The sequence below is a fragment of the Octopus bimaculoides genome, chromosome 16, assembly GCF_001194135.2.
Source record: "Octopus bimaculoides isolate UCB-OBI-ISO-001 chromosome 16, ASM119413v2, whole genome shotgun sequence".
NCBI classification, from domain to species: Eukaryota; Metazoa; Mollusca; class Cephalopoda; order Octopoda; family Octopodidae; genus Octopus; species Octopus bimaculoides.
In genome coordinates, this window is record NC_068996.1 from 35,212,911 (window position 1) to 35,237,795 (window position 24,885).

The following is a 24,885-nucleotide window of genomic DNA, read 5'->3' on the forward strand; positions in this document are numbered from 1 at the left end:
ATATATATATATATATATATATATATATATATATATATATATATATATATACATAAAAACAATTTTTTCTCCAGTTTTACATCTAAATATACATAATGATACATTCATGTCTACCACCTATATTATCTTTCCCCAGTTTCAACATTGTTATGTACAGACACCTCAGCCCACAAACACATACATTCAGAAGTACATCACACACACACGGAGTTTACAGTACAAAAACTTCTAAAGTTGTTTCATCATCTCATGAGAGATGTGAGAGAAGGGAGAGACAAATACAGTGGAAAACTGTGGTAAAATACTATAAGAGAGAGAGAGAGAGAGAGAGAGAGAAGGGTGTAGGGTTAGAAAGTATGTTAATCTTATAAGTGATAGGTATAATTTTGTAAGGATACTAATTGTAAATGGAAGCTGGGAGGGTCTTAGATTTCATGAAGAAACAGTAGAAAAATCTGTTGTTGATTTGAACTAAAGACCTAGAAGTTGATAGTCCACCTTCTCATCCACTAAACCATTTCAGTTCGACAAGTCAAAATATAGAATCCTCTATGTGATAGCTACATCTGCAAGAAAAAACAGTTAAATCTCCCTCAAATAACATCTGACTGTCTTAATAATGTAAAACAGAACATACTGGGTAATGTACTTCAGACTATACATTGTCTGAATAAAAGACAGGATGGTCATAAATGGAATATCTTTGTTCATAATTTAACTTGTGGGACAAACTTCAACCAGCCTCTCCCAGCATGGAACGGCAAATGAAAAGTCATTGATGATGATGATGGTCACAATGATGATGATGATATTGAAATGGTAAGAAAGGTGTATTAAGAAGTGACAATGATGGTTTCATTTGATTCAAGAAATAAAGGTCTATATTTTGAGAATGCAGCAGATGGAATGTTGTAAGGCTGGTGCCTACCTCTTGAAAGATTAAATGGCTGCAACAGACAAATGATAATTTTTTTTTCTTCTTTTACTAGTTTCAGTCATTAGAGTGCAGCCATGGCAGGGTACTGCCTTGAAGAATTTTAGTTGAACTTATCAAACCCAGTACTTATTTTTTTGTAAAGCCTGGTACTTATTCTATTGGTCTCTTTTGCTGAACTGCTAGGTTATAGGGATGCAAACACACCAACGCTAGTTGTCAACTGGTAGTGGTGTACAAAACAAATACACAAAGACATGCATAAGTAGATAGGTAGGTAGGTATATATCATTATCATTTAATGTCCTTTGTCCATGCTGGCATGGGTTGGATGGTTTGACTGGGCTGGCATGCTGGAAGGCTGCACCAGGTTCCAGTCTGATTTGGCATGGTTTTCTACAGCTGGATGCCCTTCCTAATGCCAACTACTCCGAGAGTGTAATGACACCGGTATCTGCCATGATCGTGATTTTGCTCAGCTTGATGGGTCTTCTTGTCAGGCACAACATAATGCCAAAGGTCTTGGTCATTGCCTCCATGAGGCCCAACGCTCAAGAGAAACTCAGCCACTTTGCCTCCATGAGGCCCAACACTCAAGAGAAACTCAGCCACTTTGCAAGTGCTTGTGCCTCCCAACAGAGAGGGATATATATATATGTTAAATCTCTGAACGAGGTATTAACAGTAACTGCACGACAAGGTGAAGTATATTTGCCACAGTAACATCCACCCTTAGGGGTCAGCCACATTTAAGTGGCAAATATACTTCACCTATATATATATATCATCATCATCATCATCGTTTAACGTCCGCTTTCCATGCTAGCATAGGTTGGACGACTTGACTGAGGACTGGTGAAACTGGATGGCAACACCAGGCTCCAATCTAAATTTGGCAGAGTTTCTACAGCTGGATGCCCTTCCTAACGCCAACCACTCAGAGAGTGTAGTAGGTGCTTTTACGTGTCACCTGCATGAAGGCCAGTCAGGCGGTACTGGCAACGGCCACGCTCAAAATGGTGCATCTTATGTGCCACCCGCACAAGAGCCAGTCCAGGGGCACTGGCAACGATCTTACTTGGCTTGCCGGGTCTTCTCATGCACAGCACATTTCCAAAGGTGTCGGTCAGTAGTCATCGCCTCGGTGAGGCCCAATGTACGAAGGTCTTGCCTCACCATGGGTGACTTACTAAATCCATAGATGTTACTAGAGTTGACAGAGTACTAAGTGGTACCAACATTGCTAGAAATAAGAGTCAAACCGACTCGCTAATCACAATACCACTATCTTAATGACTGACAAGTGAGCTAAACTCACTTTCCAGACATAGCCAGATCACCAGGAATTTCAAATTTTTGATAGAGCATCTCAATTCTCATCGGCAGCTCTTACTGCACCTAGGGTTAAATTCAACTCACCAAGAAAATCATTGAACTCATATGCTGGTTTCAAAAATGGTAAAAGTGAAAACTATAAATAATATAGGTGGCTTATTAGAAATTTAACAAGGCAAATTTATAGACATCACTAAAGTGACCAAGGGGTACTAATTGGTACCAGCATTGCTAGAAATAAGAGTCAAACCAACTCACTAGCCACAAGAACACTATCTTAATGACTGACAAGGGAGATAAGCACACACACACACAACAGGCTTCATCCAATTTTTTTCTTCTACCAAATCCATTCATAAGGCTTTGGTCAGTTTGACACTACAGAAGACAGTTTCCCAAGGTGCCACACAATGAGACTAAACCCAGAACTATGTGTTTGGGAAGCAAGCTTCTTTCTGCTTGATAGGTTTCTTCTTAACCCTTTAGCAATTGAACTGACCATATCCAACCCAAATATTCTATCTGTTTTACGTTCAAAACAGCCTGATCCAGCCTTTCATACAGAGTTAGGCTGTATGCTGATGGGTAAAAACTTATGCACAAAACCAGTTGCAATTACTAGTGAATAAGCAGAAAGTGCATAATCTTGATTTACCAAGGAAAATGACAATGTTAAATGCACTCTAAATATTCAATAAAGTGGTTGGCATTAGGTAGGGCATTGAGCCAAAGAACCAAGCTAAAAATGGAGTGTATGAGCTTCAGGGTATAGAGAGTGGATGTAAAGATGATGTTGAGGATTATGTACGTGTGTGTGTGTGTGTGTGTGTGTGTGTGTGTGTGTGTGTGTGTGTGTGTGTGTGTGTGTGTGTGTGTGTGTGTGTGTGTGTGTGTGTGTGTGTGTGTGTGTGTGTGTGTGTGCATATGTACATTATATAACCATGAGTATTTTTTTATACTTTCACTGGTTTTAATTGATAATATTAATCCAAGTATTTATGTCAGTGTCCTACTTATCTAATCAATATCGAATTCTCACATTGCTAGGTTATAAGATATAAAGGGAGATAAATAATACCACTGTTGTAAACACAGACACACAAATTATACATATATAATTTTTGTCACACACCCCATTTCTGTATTTACTTGTGTGTGTGTGTGTGTGTGTTTTATTCTTTTACTTGTTCCAGTCATTTGACTGTAACCATGCTGAAGCACTGCCTTAAAGGGTTATAGTCAAAGAAATTGACCTCACGACTAGTTCTTTGTAAGCCTAGTACTTATTCTACTGATCTTTTTTGTCAAACTGCTAAGTTACAGGGATGTAAACACACCAGCATTGGTTGTCAAATGATGGTGGGGAGACAAACAGACACAAAGACACACACACAAATATATATATACATACATACACATATATGCCTCACAGAGGCAATGATTAGTGACCGAAACCTTTGGTGATGTACTGTGCTTGAGAGGACCCGTCAAGTGAAATCATAGTCATAGAAACTGGCACCTGTGCTGGTGGAACGTAAAGAACACCTTTCAGGTGATGGACTTCATGGAGGCAAAGTGACTGAGTTCCTTTCGAGCATTGGGCCTCATAGAGGTAATGATTCAGGCCTCTGGCATTATGTTGTGCTTGAGAAGACCCAAAACAAAATCGCAGCCATGACAAATACTGGCGTCATGCAAAAGGCACCTGTGCCAGTGGCACATAAAAGCACCTCAGTGTCACGCAAATGGCACCCATGCTGGTGGCACATAATAGCACCCATTACACTCTCGGAGTGGTTAGCCTTAAGAAGGGCATCCAGCCATAGAAAGCTATGCCAAATCAGACCGGAGTCTGGTGCAGCCTTCTAGCATGCCAGCCCAGTTAAACTGTCCAAACCATGCCAGCATGGACAATGGACATTAAATGATGATGATGGATATGTGTGGGGGCGGGGTGGAGAGGGGAGTAAAATGTTAAATTGAATTAAAATCTGATTCTCTACTCAACTACTAAGGACAACAACTCTGACAGCTTCTGATACAAGAAAAAATGGCATTCGTCCACTCCAGTAATACAAGCAACACCAACAACAATGATTTCTTTGACGTGACATCATCACAAAGAGCATCACATTGCAATAGCGATAGCAACAACATCAACTTCTGACATGAGTATATAAGGCCTCAGAGCATTACTATTACTTAACCATTTGCCTGTCCAAAGCATTTTCCTAAGTTTGTCCCAAATGTCCTTGCTTGTTTTCAGACTTTTAGTTAGCCCTTATTTCATATGATCTGAGTGATATAATAATATTTTCCTTTCATATGTCTCAAGTTACTCTGGTGGATGGAAAAAAACTGGGAATGTGTATCATATATGATGCATGTATACCAGGAAATATGTCTCATGTATCGCATGTGATACACAGGACAAGAAAAGGGTTCATTTTACCAACCCTACAGAAGGATAAAAGTCAAAGTTGACTCCTGCAAGATTGGGACACACATGCACACGCACACACACACAGTATTTTTCCAACATTCTAAAAATTCTACAAATAATTTTTCTTTCTATTTCCATCCTTTTACAATAAACCTCTTCCTTTCCATCATGGGATGTTTTTTTGCTCTATAAGTCACAAGGTGTCCCCTCCCCACCTCCCAACTTAGTATAGGTGTAGGCATGGCTGAGTGATAAGAAGCTTGCTTCCCACATGGTTTGGGTTCAGTTCCACTGCATGACACCTTGGGAAAGTGTCCTCTACTGTAGCATCCAGCTGATCAAAGCCTTGTGAGAGAATTTGGTCGATGGAAACTGGAATAAGCTCATTGTGTGTGCGTGTATATATATATATATATATATATATACACACACACGTGTATGTTTTTGTCCCCCACTACTGCTTTACAACTGGTGTTCGTGTGCTCATGTCCCTGTAACTTAGCAGTTTGGCAAAAGAGAACTGAGAGAATAAGTACCAGGCTTTACAAAACAAAAAAGTACTGGAGTCAACTTTGTTCAACTAAAAACTCTTGAAGATGGTGCCCCAGGTTGGCCACAGTCTGATGATGAAACAAGTAAAAATAAAAGATATACTGCTATAAAATGAATAGTGTTGGGAAGGTCATCTACAGATAGAAACCATATAAAAAATGCAACATTGGAGAAAATATAGTCCTCTAACCTGTTGGATTGTCCTACCTAAGCCAGTATGGAAAGCAAATGTAAAATGATGATGATGATTACATGAAACCACACATTTTAAACAAAGTGATGGTGGTAGTGGCTGGTCTGATTCAACCTCAATACATTAGAGGTGTGTATTTTATCCATTTGAAATAAAATAAGTACTTAGGAGGAATGAAAAAACAAAAAGGTTAACTTGACCTTAGCTGGATTTGAACTCAGAAGATACAAATGTGTGGCCACTACTATAACATCAACGCTACTACAAGTACTAATACAATTGCAACTGTTACTACCACTACCACCCCTACTACTACCATGCTGGTGCCATATAAAAAAAACACCCAGTACATTTTGCAAAGTGCTTGGCACCAGGAAGGGTGTCCAGCCATAGAAAACATCCCAAAACAGACAATTGGAGCCTAGGCAGATCTCTGGCTGGCCAGTTGCTATCAAACTGTCCAATTCATGCCAGCATAGAAAAAGGAAATTAAATCATGATAAAAATGATGATGATGATCTCGGCTCCTCTACTATTTCACCACCAGTAGTGAAATGTTTTATTGCCACAAAACATCCACCCCTACACTACACATATAAATAGACCAAACTATTGATTTAATAGATGCTTCCATCCACCCTACTCTACCAGAATTGAAAATTGGTTGACCCAGAAGAAGCATGAAAGGTGAAATCAAATTTGGGGGTGACACATCGAGGTAAGAGAATATGACAGGAACAAGTGGAGGTGGGGTCTATGACATGCACATACTATGAAATAAAGTGAAAGCTAAGGGTACACACAAAATATATCAAATATGGCACTATTCTTGGAGTAGGAACATCACCCTGGAACCAATCATAGAACCTGTAGAGCCAGAATTGATCTGACTACGATAAGTAAGTGCCCTCACTTCAGGTGTCATTTTCCAGCCCATAGGTACACATTAAAAGTAGGCCTGCTCATTTGGGTCATGCTGGTAAACCTCACTTACCTTTCAATAAATGTTCTGAGGATGGAGAGTATGTCCACCTTTTCCTAATGAAACTGAAAAAGTCAATAAGGACTTGATCAGTAAGGGAAAGGTCTACCCTCATCTCTTTCAGATGCAACTATCACTTAACTTTTTCCATAATAACTACTAGTCAGGAAAACTAATCACCTTTCCTAATCAAAATATTTAAAAAAATCTGAGTGAGATGACCTTTATGAAGGACTCAGTCAATAGCCAGCTTTATCCTACATGTGACGACAGCAGTTCACTAAAACTCTGCAAGTCAGAAATGGCTTGACAGTGAATGAATACATACAGTTTCAATGCTTGCATGCAGTTATTTCACACCCAACTGATGGCACTTCTATGGTTGTAGAGTTTATCTCAAACTAGTAATATCTCTCCTCCCTAGCAGCATTGCTAGGACAAGGATTTTAGGAAATTGTGCTTAGTTCCTTGGTCAACAGACTTATTAATTCTTGTGATTCTGTCTGGGAACGGACCAGTTAATTCTTGTAAATTCTTAATTTCTTTAACATTGTTGTTCTCCACCACTGGTCCTGTTTGGAATGCCAATGTGGATGTTCCATTGGGTGCATTACCTGACAGCAAGAAGGCTGAATTTCATGTTCTTGAAATTAAAATAAACAAAAACAGTAAAAACTGTACCAATAATAATAGGAGCATATAACCAAACAAAAAATATATGACTGAAAACATAAAAACCGTATCAAGTGTCCTGATATTATTTACAGTCACAACAATTTTGCTAGACACAGACCACATCCTACACACACTAGAGAAAGTCCTACAACATGGGGACCATATCATACATACACAAGATTGTCCTACTGGACACAGACCCTATTCTACACAAGATACCTTTAATTTGATAATATAACTTAAAATAATTCACTTTCTCTACACAACACCTCCCTTTAAATATCTTTTACTCGTTTTAGTTATTAGATTGCAGCCATGCTGGGGCACAGCCTTGGAGAATGTGTAGTCAAATGAATCAATCCCAGTTCTTATTTAATGTATTTTTTAAAGCTGGGTACTTATTCTATCAGTTTCTTTTGCTGAACTGCTAAGTTATGGGGACATAAACACACCAACACCGGTTGTCAAGTGGTGGTGGGGAACAAACATACACACACACACACAAATACACACACACGCACAAATACACACACACACACACACACAAACACACACGCACATATATATATATGACAGGCTTCTTTCAGGTTCTGTCTACCAAATCCACTCACAAGATTTTGGTTGGTTTGTGGCTACAGAAGACATTTACACAAACTACCATGCAGTGGGACTGAACCCAGAACCATGTGGTTGGAAAGCAAGCTTCTTACCACACAACCACATCAAGATATGCTTTCACATAATGAATAACAAACTATAACACCAACAATTCACTTACTCTGCACAAACACTACTCATTAATATAACACAACCCATACTAGAACATTCTCTACACAACACTAAAATAACACTAAAACAAAACAACAAAACAAAAGCTAATGTAGCTATACAACCCTAACCCAACATTCCCAAAAGACACTGCTGTACATAGAAACACAGAGGTGCACCAGACGGTGCAGTGGTAACCTGCATAAAACTGTTCAAGAGATGAGGATGATCATGTGGAAGTGCTGCTAATGATAATAATAATGATGATGATGATGATGGCAAAAATACACCTGGTGAAAAGCTGCTTATAAAGATTACTATTTATGAGTTGTGACAGATATAAGTAACTGGCCCCAGGATGGCAGAGAGAGAGACACAGAGAGAGACAGACGGACAGACAGACAGAGAAAGAGATAGTATACATAAACCTATGCATGTATATTAGTGGGTATATGTGAGACAAATTACCTTGCATAGTTTAAAATGGTAAGTTCCAAACAACTGGTAGCAGTTCCCGAAAGTAGTTCCTTAGTTCCTTTTGATGCGGCATGTGCTTAATGGAATTTTAAAAGTGGGGAAAGGCAAACCTTTCAACCAGCAAAGAAGGGCAGTGTTTGTGCTGGAAGACATAATGTCCGGTGGCACCAGCATCTTGAATTTGCTGTTTGTTTTTGTGTAGTTTTGTGGGGGAGGTTCTTTTTTCTTTTATTCTCTTTTTTTTTTTTAACTTGTTTTCTACCAACAGAACAGTGAAACCTAGAAGAATGTTACACAGGGAATGTTTCCTCGTAGACTTAAGAGAAGGGAAGAAATACCTTTGTTGGCTCTCTAGACCCAAGCTACCTCTAAGACAAAAACAAATTATAAAGAAAAGGAAATAAAAGATAAGAAAAACAAATGTAGACTTTAGATAAAACACACACACACACACACACACACACACACAATTCTCTCACACACTTAAAAATAGGGGTTCCCTGGGACAATCTTTTTATGATATAAATAGTTTCTGCTGCTGTTTAGGGGTGATAGAGAAAGAGAGACAGAGACAGTCAGACAGAGAAAGGGTAGAGAAAAAGAAAAGGGTTTTTTTTTCTTTCAGCTAAGGAGTAATAAAGGACAAAATACCAAAGTTAGGGGCATGTAGGGAGCAGGAGGTAGGGTAGTTGGGACTGAAAAATAGAAAGATAAATAAACACCAAGGAGAAAGAGAGAGTAAAGGAATATATTTTAGAAATAACACGCGCGCGCGCGCACACACACACACACAGAAAGACCGACTTATAATTTGGGTGGGAGAGAGAAACAAATGTAGTATAAATATAAATACACACACGTATGTGTGTGTGTGCATGCACGTGGTGTGTGTGTGCACAACCAGATATACATTCTATTCAGGTAGAAAGTCAAACAGCTAGACAGACAGGAAGGTAACCATATGGATAAATAGACAGATAAGTAGACATGTACACACACACATACATGCATGCATACATCACATATATACACACAATACACACATACAAGAGAGACAGACAGAGATAAAGATGATAGAGAGTTAAATTAAACAAAAATTTCTAATTACTACACCTGCAGACAGTTCTTGCTAGAAAAGAACTTGCATTAAAAGACATCTTATATATAGCTGCAAGTGTCAAGCAGATGGGGAAATCTAGTAACAAGAGAAGATGCAAGGGTATCTCAGAATGTGTCTGTAGATATGTATATCTGTGTCTGCTTAAGTATACTAAGCATACAGTGAATAAAGGAGTCAATACTAGTTAGAGTCAAAATACTATTTATTATGAATGGTGACTAAGTGATTCAAAGCTCCAGCAGTACTAGTTTTTTTCTTTTTCATTTTTTTTTTATTTGAGACCAATATCAGTGAAGTTTCAAGTCACTATTAATTCAACATTGGTAGCTTCAAATTCAAAATCCCTCCTCCTGAAGACCCAAGACTTTGGTAACACAGTTCATTAGAATTAGTGACTTCAATATCAGAATCATTATAAATACTAGAGTGTCAGTTCTGTTTCATGATGATTTCTACTGGATAAAAAAAAACAGAAAGGAAAGTGGCCTACTGTTCAACATATCCATGACAAGCCACAATAGAGATGAGATTAATTAAATCAAGTTATTTATTCTGGACACATTAAGAAGAAAAAAAACATCCACACTCCACATTTAAGCTCTGGACAAAAATGATGGTCTAACAATCTCAAGTCATATGAATGGTTACACTATATGTTTAGGAAGAATTTTTAGAAATCTTCAAAGAATTTGACCTCACACCAACTACCAATTTAAAGGCCAACTTGTTAACACTGGACCCCAAGACAGGCAAGTATTAATCCCCACAGAAATCTCAATGAGAAAACTGTTTATATACATAGACAGTTCAACCTTTGCTCCTCCCAGCTACAATTAGAAACCTAGTCACAGGAACCAGCAGAAGAATCTATAATCTATCAGCAGACAGTAAGACAGTTCAGCAGGGTCACACCCTTCTATAACAAGGCACTAATCAGGAACAGCTTTACCATAAGTTAGTATATATAGAGAGAGAGTCTGTCACTTCCACACATGAAGAGAGTTATAAAGAGGAAAGTAATGTGGTTTAATCCTCTGTGCAATCTAAATGTTTCCCTTATTGTACTAAAAGCTTCCTGACACCAATTAAATTTCTTGATATCATAAACTCTTTAATTCACATAATGTTATAGTTAGCTACTCACATTTAATATCACTGCCAGCATTGCATGCTTCTACAACAGAGACAAATACACACAATCTTCACCTTACATTGTAACCTACAGCTGTCAAAATCCTAACTAACCACTGGGAAGATCTCAGAAGCTAGGAATTATAAAGCCAACCTCACACCATCTTATGTACAAACAGTACATCAGATGGTGTGAGGTACCAGACAGTACCCAAGGAAAGATACATGCAAAACATGCACTTCTTCATGTATAAGGTGTGGAAAACTCCATCTCCCTGTTTTACTTCATCTGGAGACTCTAGGAGTTTTAAATTGATTACCTCAACATCATCTGGAGTATATATCACAGAGACCCTCCTTATCAGGAGCCCATAATTGCCAAATCTTCTTCCATGAGAACTGGTACATACTCTATCAGCCTGCAATATCCATCAATAGGAAAACTGACCTATCTTATTTTTTGTCACCAGAGGTACACCATGTTAATGGTCTTCGAGTCATTTGCAACTGATAACCTGAGCCTTGTTGGCCTATACATATATAGCATCTAAGCTATAATTTCTGCTGCCCATAGAGATTACAGCTTACCATAATTCCTGTCAGTCACACATTGACAACATTAAATCATTTACTTCCCTTAAATGATAACTGTTCTCGGTGAAATATTACACACCACAGAATCACAACTAACTTATGTTAACTTGTCAACTCCATCATGTAAAGTAGCCAATGTAAAGAATTGATGTTGTTGGAATATCACATCCTGCAGAATGCTGACAAAGTGATACCAGTATCCCTGTCTACAACATTATGTGGACCTACCAATGAAATAACTAAATGTTTTTATAATAACAAAAACACTCATATAACATGAACTGAGCAATGAAGCCATTTTAAATTTCTTTTAAAGATTCTCCACTCTGTTGCTAAACAACTGATGATGTGAATGTGTCATCTGCCTACAAAACGTTAAGCTGAGTTAAACTGTTATCAAATTACACATGCACACAATGGTACTATGCAAAAGACTATAAGACTGAGTGCATTGCGAATCTGTGTGAGGTGACAAACACACAAAAAGTAATGAGTGTCTTTTTGTGTGTGTGTGTGTGTGCGCGCGTGTGTGTAAGGAAAATAGGACAAGGCAGAAAATGCTAAAATAATTTTATCATAAAGAACATTATTTTCGTACCGGTTTCAGTCTTTGTGACTTTCTCAACTTAGAGTAAAGCATAAAAAACAATTAAATTGTGGAAAAATATTTTTAAAAACATTTCATTTAATTTTTCCATTATTTAATTGTTTTTCATGCTTTACTTTAAGTTGAAAAAGTCGCAAAGACTAAAACCAGTACTAAAATGCACTTCATGATAAATTTTAGCATTTTCTACCTTGTCCTATTTTCCTTGTACATATCAACTCATGTACTACTTTTCAACCTTCTACATACATACATACATACATACATACATATATATATATATATCATAATAAAAAAATGTAAAGCATATAGTTGCATACATAATGCAAAGTGAAAGCATTATCTGATATGTAATTCTATACTTCAGTGTAAAGGATCAGCAAACTTTTGAATCCCTGTGAATTCTAGAGGATTATAATTTTTTATTTAAGCTTAATCAAAAAACGAGATTATCTCATGATCTATACAAGATCATTGAGATTGATGGGTGATACGCAAGAGGAAACTAAATGAACCATGGTCTACTACTAACCACTACTTCAAACACTGTAAATAGCCCTGCTGAAAAGTTAACAACCACAAGTTGACTGGTCATCAATTAGGATAGCTTCCCATGGTGTTGCTCATGGGTAACTACTGACCAACACTTCAATCACTGTATATAACCTAATTGAAAATTAGTGGTCATAAGCAGACCTGCTTCAAGAAGGGCAGCCTCCTAAAGTGTTAATCACTCCAGGCCCTTATTTCTGGCAGTAGACCTGTATGTCAGATCCCCCTTCTATTCATGCCTTATAAAACACAAAACTCTGGTATTATGAAATGGAAGATGCTATAGGATGCAACAAATTGAGGTATTAGGTTTATCTTCAGATCAGAGATATGATTTGAATGTTTGTAACACGATGAACTCTGTCAAAGGCACATCTTATGTGCTGGTTGGTGGTATTAACTATCGACAAATAGATGAAGTCTCTTGAATTAGAGCAAACTTCTAGTAATTCTTTCTAATTTTGGCACAAAGTCAGCAATTTTAAAGGGAAGGGGAAGTTAACTACATTAACTCCAGTACTTGACTGGTACTTATTTGATCAACCCCAAAAGGATGAAATTCAAACACAGAACATAAATGCTGCTAAGCATTTTATCCAGCAATAAGTTATCTTTAAACCTTAAGCTTCCAGATTACCCTGTCAAATGTAATGCTTAGTTATTCAAATTGTTTTAAATTAATTATATATTATCTGATAGCTTTGCAATTTTGATTATGTGATTGTTATTTCTAGAAAAACATACATGTGTTAGAGAAGCTGGAACTGGCTGATTTGAATATAGAACAGGTAGAATATTTGAACAGCATATGACTGGTTTGAATGCTAAAATGCCAACAAAAGACTATATGAATAATAAGCATGACAACACTAATTTCTCATCACAAAAGACTTACCAGTGTCAACGCTGGTTGTTGAAATAAGAGAGGTAGGTCTGTTCTTCTCTCTGTGGCCATCTTGAAGATCTGCAGCTAATTGGTCACTGGTATGGAGATGCTCCATGTCAAGACTATTTTCCATTGAAGAACATTTATATCGACCGAAGTCAGATATTCTACTGTCAACCATGATACCAGAATCAGTCATTATTGGTGGTGTTCTATCAGAGGTTATGTCACTGAACTGCGAATCCAAAGAGGATTTCATGTCCAAAGTTATATGACCACCATGAAGGCTGTTAACACCATGTTCCACTGCCTTTTCTATGTTTATTAGAAGTTTATTTTTCTTATCCTTATTATTGGTTATAATAATTTCATCTTCCTCACTGCTACCTTTCTCACTTTCTGTACCCCTTTCAACAATATTACTTGCAAGTTCTTCCTCAAGTTGTTTGATGAGCAACGCTTCAGACTCTGCCATTTTATTCTCAGTTAAAGCCAACTTAGAGTTTAGAGGAGATCCGCTTTCTAACTTTGATGTCAATTGCTTTTCATCTGTACTTGTTGCTAACGAACTAGATTCTGATGTTTTTTCAGAATCTATACGGAAACTGATCTCATCATCTGTATTTTCCAGTTCCCAGATGACTCCTGCCGGGTCAAGTTCTCTCTCTGCCTGGTAGAGTGATGATGTCAAGGAATTTGGTTTGTTTGATGCTGTCCTGACATTGCCACCGTTTTCAGCATCAAATGTAAAATTGAAGTAAGTTCTACGGTCAGATTCCAGGTATTCCTTAACACAAGCACTGATTCCCATGTCGGCTTGGGTCGAGCCATTGTCTTTTTCCTCACTTATAGAACGCTCTTCAGGGAGACACAAGCTGTGATCAGAGGATTTTGAAGAGTGCTGGGGTGGTGGTGGTGGTGGTGAAGCATACAGCTGCTGCTGGGGAAGGGATTGATGGTGTGGTGGTGGGGGATACTGTTGTTGATGGTGTGGTGGTTGGGGGTATTGCTGCTGATGGGGTGGAGGTGTTGGTATGAACTGCTGTTGCTGATGCAGTGGCAGTGGTGGGTATTGTTGCTGCTGGGGTGGAGATGCGTATGGCTGCTGTTGTGGAGCTGGTGGGTACTGGTGTTGGTGTGGTGGCAGCGGATATTGCTGGGATTGTTGTGGTGGTGGTGGTGGATATTGCTGCTGAGGGAGATACTGCTGTGGTTGAGGTGGTGGGTACTGCTGCTGATGAGGTGGGTACTGTTGTTGCTGAGGTGGGTAGTGGTGGCCAGAGTACTGGTGACCTGGCTGCTGTGTCTCGTGTAGATACAATTGTTGAGGAGGCAGCGATGACGTGTCGTACTGTTGCTGAGGTGAAAAGTGCAGGCTTTGATGATGAGAGTGAGGTGAGCTGAACTGCTGATGCTGCTGCTGTGGCTGTTGGTACTGCTGCTGCTGGTATTGGTGTGGAATTGAATTCCGCTGATATTGCTGAGGTTTGAACTGCTGTCCAGAGTATTGCTGCTGAGGCTGGTATTGCAACCGTGAGTAAGATTGCTGTTGGTCTGAATAAGATGAAGTTGTGCTGTTCTGTAGCTGTTGAGTGGACCCAGTTGTCCTGGATGAGTGCAATGGTATAGAATGGCCAGATGTATATGGAGATGAAGATTCACATTCCTTTGACACAGCCTTCAGTTGTTGAGACTGAGAAGGTGATTTAGATTGGTTCTGAATGTGTTGTGATTGAACATATGAATTTGGTGAACCATGGGACTTCAAGAACTGCTGCCAAGGTGTATGATGGTCAGAGTTGTCATGACCTTTGTTAGCAAGCGATGGATGAGTTTCCAAAAGGTTAACTTGATTTTCCAGAGAATGTGTTTCTGACAAATTTTGGTCTTGAATTTGTGGTTTTGTTTTCCTCCAAAAATTCACATTTCCCCCCTCACTCCGACGCTTTACTGGATAATCTTCTTCGTGATTTTCTATATTTGTCACAGACTGGTCTTTCTGTAGCTCATTGTTTCTCTCATCATTTACGCTTGATTCTTTGACCTTTGCCCATGTTGTGAGAGGCTTACTCGGAATCACACGCTCAACCTTATCAATTGGAGCAAAAATACCGTGGAACTTTTTACAGGTAAAATACCTGACGTCTTCAATTTTACCATTATGGGATCCTTCAGGTAACTCTAGTTCAATACCACACCACAAACCATCTGATACATGTAGTTTACCAAAATACAAAAGCGTGCCGTGCTTTTGGCTACTGATGCATACTCGATCTCCGATATTGAACTGCTTTGAGGTATTTGGCTTTTCATCAACAGCAGTGTTTGTTTTGTATGAATTGGTTTCCTGTTGTGCTGTTTTAGAATATACCTTAGGTGCCGGAATAAGGGACTGTCTTAGTTTCCGTGAGGCATCCAGTTTATCAGGTAATTGGAAAGCCTGCAAAGAAAAGAAATGTGTAACAAATCATTAATTTATAATATAAAAAACAAAAATTAAAAAAAATAAATTATTCTGTTAGATGAATAGCACAGTGAAGCGATGAATGAAAATATATTTATAGAATGCTACACTGAGTTACAATGGCTGCAAGTCAGAAAGGGTATATAGTAGAGTTGTGAAAACGATAAATTAAATATGAAGTACTGATCACACATGCACACACACACACACATATATATATATATATATATACACACACACATACGTACATATATATATACACATACATATATATATGCACATATACATACACATATATATACATAGATATGCACATATATATATATATGCATATATACACACATGCATATATACACATGCATATATACACACATGCATATATATATATATACATGCATATATACACACATATATATATGCATACAAATACACACACATATATATATATATACAAATATATATAAACATACATAAACACATATATGCATATATATACATACATTATTCATACATGCATATATATGCATTCATATATACATACACACATATGTACATACACATACATGCACACACACACACACACATACATTATTATTATTGTTAGCTCGATATAAAGCTCGACCACATCAGTGTGTATGATATTCAGTTCTGGCACGACATCTAATGTGGCTTTTCAAACTAGACATACTTTAAAAAGATATCCACATAAATTGAATGCTAATTTTGACACAACTTGAACTGCCCTGTATTATCTGACCTTAAAGGATCTTCAAATATTTCTTGAGGTGATTTTGAGATTTGCAAATGCTGTGGCATATGTGACATTTTCTATAATCAGTAGGAACTACTCTATTGTCTGTTTTTATGTGAGATTTAAGTCTTGTGTCAGACAGGTAGATTTCGCCACAAAATGTACAAGTAGAAAAAGTTCCATCAAGCTCATATTCCCTTAGTGGCAGGTTTTCTTTTGCTTTTGTCTTATTTTTACTTATTTTACCTCTTGATATTTACCTGTTTTCACACCATCCCACCTTCCTACAAACATTTACATTTATAAATATGCATGCATGTCCTCCTCACCCTCTTTACTTGACAACTGATGTTGCCACCCTCAGGAAAAGTGTGCCCTTCTAAATTTATTACATCTTTTTCTCCTAGAACTGCATTCCTCTCTGACCTTGTGCTCTCTCTTCCAAAAATTGCTGGAAGCACGAATGTTGAACAAGTATCTGCTATAGCCTTAGACTGACCAAAGGCATGTGAGTACATTTGGTAGACAGAAATTGTGTGGAAACGTATTATTCCTGTGTGGGAATGGGGGGGGGGAGTGTAGTTACATCTATGTTTGGAAGCTTTTGAATTCGTATTTCAGTATGGGCTGTAATCTAATGACTGGAAAAGAATACAAGACGCACTCACACGCATATATAAAATACACACATTTAGATACATACATGTATAGGGGGTGTGAGTACACACACACACACACACACACACACACAAACATTCAAATATACCCACACAAATATACGCATGCGCAAGTGTATTTATAGATTTAAATTTGTTTCAAAACCAATTTTAAAATTTTTGTTTTAATAACCAGTAAGAATTTAAAAATTGATTTAATGAATGTAATCCCATTACAGGATTAATCTTAACATTTGAGAGGAAACAAAAGTAACTTAAATCATATTCGAACTCCGATCTAGATGACAAACTTTAAAACAATAATATAGTGTGTAGGTGTGGTACTGTATGTGTATAACCGTGTCATTCTTGAGTTACTGTTCTTAGTAATTTCTTGTGTAGATTTCCTCCCCTACGAAAGAGGAGAAAAAATAAATAAATAAAATAAACTACAGAACAAAGGGAGCTAACAAATTTCTGAGGTGTATTTGTCATTCACAGTTTCCTTCTACTGAAGGGAACTTATAAAGAATACCTTTAAACTAATACCAGCATTGAAAAAAAAAAAAAACCCCAAAAAAAACAGAAAAGTGTAGTGAAGTGGAGTAAGCATAAGGATATGGCCTAAACAAAGTTTTAGTAAACTCTACAGACTAGATAATTTTATTATAGATAATGTACAATATTGCCGTGTAATATTTACTATTTATAACTTACACTTTATCCAGCAAAAAGATATGTATCTATATCAGATATATTTTTAAATATGCATGTCATACTGAAAATAATTATTTTTTAAATGAATAAAAATATATATATATATATATAAATTTCCTAAAGAAGAACTAAAAAAAATTAACATCAAGTATCTTTCATTTATTTTTTAATATTCTTTTTCTACTATCAAACTGGCCCCTAGTATTGGCTGCGTGAAAAGAAATTTGCTTCTCAACCACATGGTTCTGGGTTTAGTAACACTGCATGGCACCTTGAGCAAGTGTCTTCTACTTATAGCCTCGGGCCAATCAAAGTCTTGTGAGTAGATTTGGTAGACGAAACTGAAAGAAGCCTGTTGTGTGTGTATGTGTGTGTGTGTGTGTGCCCCACAGTTGCTTGACAACTGGTGTTAGTTTGTTTACACTCCCTGTAACTCGGCAGGTCAGTAAAGGAGACTGATAGAATAAGTAACAGGCTTAAAAAAAGGTACTGGGGTCAATTTGTTCAACTAAAACCTCTTTGGGGTGGTGCCCCAGCATGACCACCACCTAATAACTAAAACAAATAAAAGATAAATACGTATATCCTCTGAAATGTACAGTATTATCCACAGATAATAATTAACAGATATACGATTTTTTTCTGACTTATGGACTCTCAGATGACTTACCTCATCATCATCATTTAACGTCCGCTTTCCATGCTAGTATGGGTTGGACGATTTGACTGGGGACTGGCGAACCAGATGGCTACACCAGGCTCCAATCTGATTTGGCAGAGTTTCTACAGCTGGATGCCCTTCCTAACACCAACCACTCCGAGAGTGTAGTGGATGCTTTTACGTACCTCTGGCACGAGGACCAGTTCAGCGGTACTGGCAACGGCCATGCTCAAATGATGTTTTTTATGTGCCATCTGCACAGGAGCCAGTCCACACACACACACACACACACATGTATGTGTGTGTATGTAGGAAGGTAGATAGAGTTTTGCTTGGAAAACATTTACATGGAGCACACACAACTCAAGCTCAACTGTGTTTATCTACTTAATATCTCCATAGTCACTTTTAATTAATTGAGTGATTAACTGATGCATGTATTGGAGTCACGCATGTATTGGAGTCACGCATGTATTGGAGTCAAGCATGTATTGGAGTCAAGCATGTATTGGAGTCAAGCATGTATTGGAGTCAAGCATGTATTGGAGTCAAGCATGTATTGGAGTCAAGCATGTATTGGAGTCAAGCATGTATTGGAGTCAAGCATGTATTGGAGTCAAGCATGTATTGGAGTCAAGCATGTATTGGAGTCAAGCATGTATTGGAGTCAAGCATGTATTGGAGTCAAGCATGTATTGGAGTCAAGCATGTATTGGAGTCAAGCATGTATTGGAGTGACATCTGTATATATGTATGTGACTCCTTATCTTGACCTTGCATGATAGTTGTAAAATCATTGTCATACAAGTAACATCATTTATTTCCACTATTCTGCAAGAACATGTCTAACCATGAGAAAATATTACCTTGCCTGGAAACAGGTGAGGGTTGGCAACAGGAAGGGTATCCAGCCATAGAAAATCTCCTTCAATAAACTCCGTCCAACCCATGCAAGAATGAACTACTGGATGTTAAAATGACATTGATGCTGATCCCACAAAGTTAAGAAGTTTTTATGCTAACCTAAAATATTAATTAAGTTTATAAAATAAACAGGGAAATGATTAAAACTAACAGTATATACAAAGACCTGTCAAGCCAAGTGAAATCATAGTCATGGTCGATGCCGGTGTCACGTAACAAGCACCCATGCCAGTGGCACATAAAAAGCACCTTTTGAACGTTGGGTCTCACAGAGGCAATGGTAAGTGACTGAGACCTTTGGTGATATGCCATGCTTGAGAAGACTCATCACACCAAGTGAAATCATAGTTGAGGCTGATGCTGGTGTCATGTAATTGGCACCCATGCTGGTGGTACATAAAAAGCATCTATTATACTCTTGGAGTGGTTGGTGTTAGGACGGGCATCTAATCATAGAAACCATACCGAATCAGATTGGAACCTGGTGCAGCTCTCCAGCTTATTAGTTTTGTTAAACCATCTAACCAAAAGATTAAATGCTTCATAGCAGCAGTTTGTTCATTCACATTCTGAGTTCAAATCCCTCTAGCCTCACCTATGTTAGCCTTTATCCATTTAGACCCAGAAAAATATGTACCAAACATATATTAAGAGTGTGATTACAACTGTCAGTAAATCCAATAGTCTACAGATTTATGAGAAATCAATATTTCCGAGAAATATTGATTTCTTTTCGTTATGTCGCTGGCCAATCTTTCATAAATTGGATCTATTCCAATTTGTTTTTGGCACACTTTTTTATATTTTCTAACCAACTAACTCCCACCACCAATAAATAAAGAAAAGAGAGCCACAAGAATCCAACCTTTCATTGACTCCTCAATTACTGATACCTGCATGACCTTACTACTGCCTCATACACAGATGTCATCACAGTCACATCATCCCAACATAAATCAGACACAGCAGCACAATTATTCTATCCAATCTCTCAGAAATCTGACTCCAAATTGATTAAGAATAGCACTGAAGGTTACCCAATTTGCTAGAAATAGCAGGTTGTTTTTTTCTTAAACAAGCAGTTCCCAAACTCATTTTGAAACAGAACTCTTATGATTTGTCAAAAATTGTGGACCCTATACTAATAATTTACAGACAACTCCATCCCCATTACATTGCTTCCCTTAATAAGACATTACATGGAATAGCCATCTATGTAGTTAACTTTTTGGCATTGAAACTGGCCATATCAGGCCAAATATTCTACCTGTTCTATGTTCAAACTGACCAGATCAAACCTCTCACACTTACCCTATGATGTCATTCTAAAAAATGTAGAATAACATCAGGAAAATCTCAAAGCTACAAAATAATGTGAGACTGATTCAAAACAATGTGAATAAATAAGCATTACATTTGACAGAGTAAACTGAATGCTAAAAGGTTATAATATTTATATCTCTTTAACATTTAAGCCAACCATATTCAACCCAAATATTCTACCTGTTTTATGTTCAATCAGGCCAGATCCAACCTCTCACACCTACCCTACAATATCAGTCTAAAAATAAACAATTACACCATTGAAATCTCAAAGCTACAAGATAATGCAAGATTGATTCAAAACAAGATGAATAAATAAGCATTACATTTGACAGAGGAATCTGTTTGCAAAAGGGTTAAAGTATATTCACTATTGATAGGCCAATTACTGCAGTTTTCATCTGAGATAAAATCTCATAGATGTGCTGTGTTTAAAAAATTACAATATATATCAGGAGAATGCCAAGACAATTGTTTTGTCTCCCTTCAATATATATTGTTTTTAAATATATGTCTATATATGTCTATCTTGGATGAAAACTGCAGTAACTTGCCTATCAATGCTGTATATACATTAACTATGTTACAGAGTAGACTATTTTAATTTAGTACTGCTTCAAATGCATACACTGGGTTACATTAAGTGAAATTAAAATTATTTTAAGGAGATATTTTTCATATCAGAAGTCATATAGTAATTACTTTTGAAAATGGTGGATACCATGATTTTTTATCAAATAGATTTTTTTTTTAAAAGAGGCCTTCAGTTGGTGTACCAAATATTTTTTTAATGAAACTGGGGAGGGTATTCTTGAATGTACTGTCTTAAATCACACCTTGTTGCTGTCTTTGGAAAGTGAGGGAGAATTGTTCAGTCTTACTCTAAATGAAAAAACGAGTTGGTAAGGACTAGGATGCTTTGGGGTTTGTCAACCAGAGCAGGTTTAGGGATAAACAACTACAACTAAGACCTGAACAACAGTAGCAACAACATTTTTTTTTTTTTGTGTGTGTGTTTGATCCTTAGCAAGATCAAAGTGTGTCTCACACACAGCAAAACAACCCCCAGTAAAACACAAAAAAACCCACTTTCCTACAAGATATAGTAATGAAGGTAAAACACAAACATACTTAGAACAATAACAGGCACCACATTAATTCAAACAGAAACAGCAACAACGATGTCAAACAATGTATTACAACCATGTAGGATGTCAGGGGTCAGGTAGGAACAACATTCTCTGTGTATTGCAATAAATTAAACTGTATCCAGTAGTGAGGGTTGAATCCTGGAGCTGTGGGGAGCATTGAATCAATCATTAATTACTATTATGCACAGGTCCATTCTGGCCTGGAATGGTAGTATGTGTCAGGATCCCATCTATGAGTTAAATAGATTTCCCAGGGGTAAAGGAGGCTCTTGTTATTTTTGACAAAGCTGTTGATTGGGCAGCTCTTCAAGGAGAAAAAAATACTTTGATGTAAAATTCAGTCAAAATAGTATCAGTCTTCTTGCAATAGAACCTACTATGATGACCAAAAGAGTGGTAAAAATGTACAAGCTTTTGTTACTTAAACACAACAATGCACAAATGTTACACTACCATTTAATTTCATGATCTGTTTTGTAATTTTATAAAGTCTTACGGCAATGGATGTATGGCATGAAAAGTCATACCTGTGCACATGCAGGGATTAAAGTAAACTGGAATAATCAGGCTGAATGAAACAGCTACCATCTGACAAGATAGATGAGCAATCATCATAAGGAATGATATGAATCAATGGATTATGTCATGCCTACCTGGCCCTTTACAAGAAATTTTATCCAGTTCTCTACTGATTCTTCCATCTACAATCCTTAGACTAACAATAATTTCTTACTGAGGTACAAAATGGCCGAGTTTGAGAGAGATGTGTCATTAACTGAATGGCACCTGTTCTTGATTGATTATCATTTTTTTTAATGTCCACTTATCCCATGTGAGCATTGATAAGGGGACATAAAGCCACGTTCCCCTCTATTCTGGCCCCACAGGGATCTTGGTCTTTCAAGTTATATGACTCACTAGTGCCAGTGCCACATAAAAAGCACCAAGTACACACTGTAAAGCAGTTGGCATTAGAATAAAAAGGGGGATCCAGTCATAGAAGCCATGCCAAAGTAGACACTGGAGAACAATGCAGTCTCTGGGCCGGTGTGATCCAAGCAAACAATCCAACCCATACCAGCATGCAATATGGATGTTAAACGATGATGATGACAATGCATAGGCCAGACAGAATTTGCTGAGGTAGGTTTTCTGATTTTCCCTAGACTGATGCCCTTCCCATCACCAAAGCTCACCTATTTACAAGCAAGGTAATATTTCCCTATAGTTGTGCTGTTAAACTCAAGGTATTTTGGTTATTAGTCTCAAGATTTTAACATGTCAACCTTCAACTGATTTCTGGTAAGCTCAAACCAAGTTATTTGTACTATTAACAAACAAAAGATGAAAGCTGTTCTATCTATTACAAGACAGTGTAATAATAAACATTCTTTTATAATTTAAATGAAGCATAATATGTGAAATCATAATGAACAACTGACTAGCTGCCTGCTGAAACTACCAACAGATATATTAAGTTAACAGGTACACGAGAATAACATGTATGCTTGAGCACACACACACACACACACAAACATTCATAAATATATAGGCACATTTACACACATGCACAACACGTTCCTAAACATACAAGCATAGGTACAAACACACACACAAGCATTCCTAGACATACAGGCATATGTACATGCACAAATACAAATATTCATAAACATATAGGCTTATGTGCATGTACGAACTCAAACACATACACAAAAACATACATAAACACAAACATGTATACACACATACACAAACATATCAAGACACACATACACAAACATATCAAGACACACAGGCACATGTGCATGTACACACACACAGAGAACATATAGAAGTATCCAGACACAAGGAAGTGAATGTGCACACATGTACATACAATTCATATGTGAACGCATGTACACAGCCATACAGGCATATGAGCACAAATGCAAGCATCTGTACACATACATACACGCACACACACATTTTAAACATTTGAAGAGTGGAGTTACATGGTAGCTCTACATATACACTAAATGTAGAATATGTGTAAAGGTTGGGTAGAAATGAGGCCAGCATGCTTTGCTGGGTCTGTAATGTTTGTACGAATGAAGAAGAATGAACGAAAAACTGGGTATAAGAGGAATGAGATGTAGTGTGTAAGAGAGAAGACTGAAGTGGTAGATGTATGTGATGTGTATGGAGGATGACAGTTGGGTAAAGAAGTACCTAGTGATCCATGGGGAATGACCATGTGGGAGAAGATGACATGGGAAGAAATAAGTCTGATTTCATGGTGTGGAATCTCACCAAAGAGTTTATGAAGGATCACAAGTGGCAGGATGCTGTGGGAAAGAAGATTTGTACAACCCATACAAGCATGGAAAAACAGATGTAAAAATGGAAATGATGATGATTGATGATAACAATGATGCTGATGACAATAACGATGATTACAATGATAATAATGACAATGATGATAATGATGATGAAAGAAAGAGAGTTTAACAAGAGGTGAATGGAAGTGGGGAACCTTTATTATTCAGCAGCAGCAATATCAAAACAACCCCACTCCTGCCTCTAAGTAAACACTTGCAGCATTGATGTGTATAGAGCTGCTTCTCAGTGATGGTCATGCTTGGCTGAATGAAGCCAAATCATCTGAAAGCTATACACGTGTGCTGTGAGTGTGCATCTGTGTAACATAACAGTTGCCATCACTTAACCTTTCACAACTGTATTATCCTGTATTTGCACAGCACTTTGTAACAACAATCAGTCAAGCATGAAAGCACAAACAGATATGGTTCTGTGCATAGGAAAAGAAAAAAATGTTAGTTGTGCATTTCTGTATATAAGTCCAATCCATCTGAATTTTGTGCATATATTATACATCTATGTCAATTATATGTATATATATCCTTGCATACACATGCATGTGTGTGCGTATATGTACATACATGCTCACACATATACATACAATTTACACACACACACACACACATATATA

The 24,885-nt window shown here is 37.3% G+C and overlaps 1 protein-coding gene across 4 annotated transcripts in view; it reads right to left on the bottom strand.

The window, feature by feature from the left end:
• LOC106870681 (centrosomal protein of 290 kDa) overlaps positions 1-24,885 on the bottom strand; it is a 364,606-nt gene that overhangs the window by 229,781 nt on the left and 109,940 nt on the right. For all 4 annotated transcript variants that reach the window (XM_052973702.1, XM_052973701.1, XM_052973700.1 and 1 more), the window contains exon 2: positions 13,259-15,689. In XM_052973702.1, the coding sequence (XP_052829662.1) occupies positions 13,259-15,689 (2,431 nt within the window). The remainder of the gene's footprint in view (positions 1-13,258; positions 15,690-24,885) is intronic.